Source organism: Lipotes vexillifer, unplaced genomic scaffold (genome assembly GCF_000442215.2).
Source record: "Lipotes vexillifer unplaced genomic scaffold, Lipotes_vexillifer_v1.1 scaffold232, whole genome shotgun sequence".
Taxonomy (NCBI): Eukaryota; Metazoa; Chordata; class Mammalia; order Artiodactyla; family Lipotidae; genus Lipotes; species Lipotes vexillifer.
In genome coordinates this window covers 3,707,437-3,710,169 of record NW_006793997.1, presented here as the reverse complement: position 1 = coordinate 3,710,169, position 2,733 = coordinate 3,707,437, and the positions used below count along the sequence as shown (strand labels likewise).

The 2,733-nt window shown below is 60.1% G+C and overlaps 1 protein-coding gene across 1 annotated transcript in view; it reads right to left on the bottom strand.

Moving 5' to 3' along the window:
• LOC103075223 (group 10 secretory phospholipase A2) overlaps nucleotides 1-1,853 on the bottom strand; it is a 13,545-nt gene extending 11,692 nt beyond the window's left edge. Inside the window, exon 1 of the mRNA XM_007466959.1 lies at nucleotides 1,775-1,853. Within this exon, the coding sequence (XP_007467021.1) occupies nucleotides 1,775-1,853 (79 nt within the window). The remainder of the gene's footprint in view (nucleotides 1-1,774) is intronic.
• Between the last annotated feature and the right edge of the window lie 880 nt (nucleotides 1,854-2,733).

Here is a 2,733-nt window from a genome sequence, read left to right as displayed (position 1 = left end):
CGTGTAGGGGACTGGAGATAAATAGAAACAAAATGTAAAAACGAGTTTAGAGTTAAAAGCTTTGACTTCCTCTCTGGATGACCCGTCCTCCTCTCACAGGACTTCCTGAGTGCTGCCCCCAGTTGCCCACACCTCTGCTTGAAACCTCCCCAGGCTCCCGTCCCCCTCCAGGTAAAGCTCAGGGTCCTCACTAATCAGAGGCCCTGTAGGAGCTGACCCTCCCCCCACTCCAGCACCCTCTCTCAACGTGCCCCACATGGACCCTACTCATCATGTCCTGTTCCTCCAGTTAAACTGCCTGTCACATACACCCCGTGCTGCAAGTGCCCTCACTCCATCCTCACCCAGCTCACCCATCGCCTCCTTCTAGAATCTGCTTCACCCCCATGTGACCACAGGGGCCCTTGTCACGCTGTGCCACTGTCTGCTCATGGGCATGACCCTTCAGCCTGGACAGATCTCTGCTGCAGGCAGCTCCGGATCCCCTGGCATGCAGTGGGCTTTCAGAAAAGCTTCCTTGACCCCTGGATCCACCAAGCCCCATGGAACACTCCCAGTCTAAGCACATCTGGGGACTTCCCTGGCGGTCCAGTGGTTAAGACTCTGTGCTGCCACTGCAGGGGCGTGGGTTCCATCCCTGGTCGGGGAACTAAGATCCTGCGTGCCACGTGGTACAGCCAAAAATAAATTAAATAAAATAAAAACTTGAAAAAGAAATAAGCACATCTGACAGGACCCCAGTTCCAAACCCACACCCCAAAGCTGTCCCCAGAGGTCTCCCCACCCTGACCTGACCCACACTCTGGCATCTCAGGGTCCTGGACTCTCAGGGAGAACCCAGGCATGGGTGGACACCCAGCACTGGATTTGTAACCAAGGCAAACAAACACTCCCTCCGTGCCAGCTTAGGTGGGGCAGGTCATTCTGGGGGCTGTTTGCTGTTTCTGCCCACAACAGCCTCTGCTGGGAGTGCCAAGGCTGTCCAGGCTTCCTGTGGGTCTGAGGGTATGTGTGTGTTTGTGTGTGTGTGCTTCTCTCTGTATGTGTGTCCATATGGGGCTGTCTCGGTATCCCTGAGTGTGGGTGTGTGGGTGTGTGCGTTTCCCTCGCGGTGTCTTTGCCTGTGTCTGTGTGTGAGCCTGTCCGTGAGCCCAGCACCTGAGTGCCCAGATGAGGCTGGGGGCGTCCTGTGCCTGTGTGTCTCTGTGCTTGTGGCGTCCACACATGTCCCTGTGGGTAATATGCCAAGGGGACCTATCCGAGGGTGACGTCCAGGGGTGGTTGAGAAGGGGACATTGCGTTCTCCCCCGACCCCAGGTAGGGCTGGGCCCCTTCTTTCCCTGCTCCTTTCAGCCTCTCGTGTCCCCCTGGTGGTCCTACTGCAGACCCCAGGGACAGGTGGAGTGAAGGCTCAGTTCACAGGGCACCAGGCCAGGTGGATGGGGAGGTCTGGTCACTGGAGAGGGTGCCAGTGAGTGGAGAAGGTTTTGGGGGAGGACACTGAGGCCCTGGGGGAGGACTGGGCTAGTTCTGGGTCCCTGGAAGCAGTGAATGAGGGGCTCTAGGGGAGGACAGGGGGGACGGGGGGCGGGGACAGGGCTCCCACGAAGCTGGGAAGCAACGTGTGGGTGGACCACAGAAAGGAGGGCTGGGGGCTGTAGGGCTGCTGGGTCCCCTGGGAGGGCTGGGGAGGCAGGGCTCCTGGCACCCTGGGGAGGACTGGAGGAGCCCCAGGAACTCCTGGGTCCTTGGAGGGGGCCCATCCCTCACTCACCTGAGCTGAGCCCGAGTCCGGGTCCCAGTAGCAGCAGCAGCGACAGCCCTACTGGCGGGCAAAAAGGCAGTGGACCCATCGGAGGGTGGCAGGAGTGGGGCGGTCTGTTGGGCCAGTGTAGTCACCGAGCCCGGCCGAACCCCCGCCCCGAGGCCCCGCTAGGCCCCGCCCCCGGTCTCTCTCGAGCGGGCCCGGGCGGAGCCGCCAGTGGCGGCACGTGGGGGCGGTGCTGCGAGGCCGTCGGGACCTCTGCATCTTGATCACCGAAAGGGGGCCGGGCCCGCGGGGCGAATTCGGCCATGGGATGTCTCGGATTGGGGATTGCGGAGAATTACGGAGGAAAGGAATTTAGCACAGGTCGGGTCGCGGAGCAAATGCGAGGTACTCTGTTGGTATTATCATCACCTGCGGGCAGCTCCCAGCGCTCACCTGGGCGTCCGACGGGAGGAGACTTGGGGGAGGGGGAGGGACTGGAACGCTCTTTAAAACTTTAAATGTGGGAAGCCAGGCGTCCCTGATTCCCCTGAAACCAGCTCTCCCGAGGGGGGCAAAGACTTGCTCAACGTCACAGAGTGAGTTCTGGTAAAAGACAGAGCACCAGTGGTGGGAAAGGGGAGTGAAGCTGCAGCTGTGTCTGAGCAAGCCCCCCACTCCACTCCCTCCCCTTCTCAGGCTCTTCATCTGGTCGAGGGCAACAAGGCCTCTGAGGGACCTTGTGAGGCCGGGAAGAGGTACACAGTAGGTGCTCAGTATCAAAAAGAGATGACAGTCGTGGCACACATCTGTCCCCCTTTGTCCCTGGTGCTAGCCCTACCCAATTAGTCCTAACTACTTCTGAGAGTGGAACCCTAGACCCCTCTCCATCCCCACTGCCAAGCCCTCCTAAAGATACTGGCACCTAAGGTGGGGCTTCCCTGGTGGCGCAGTGGTTGAGAGTCCGCCTGCCGATGCAGGGGACA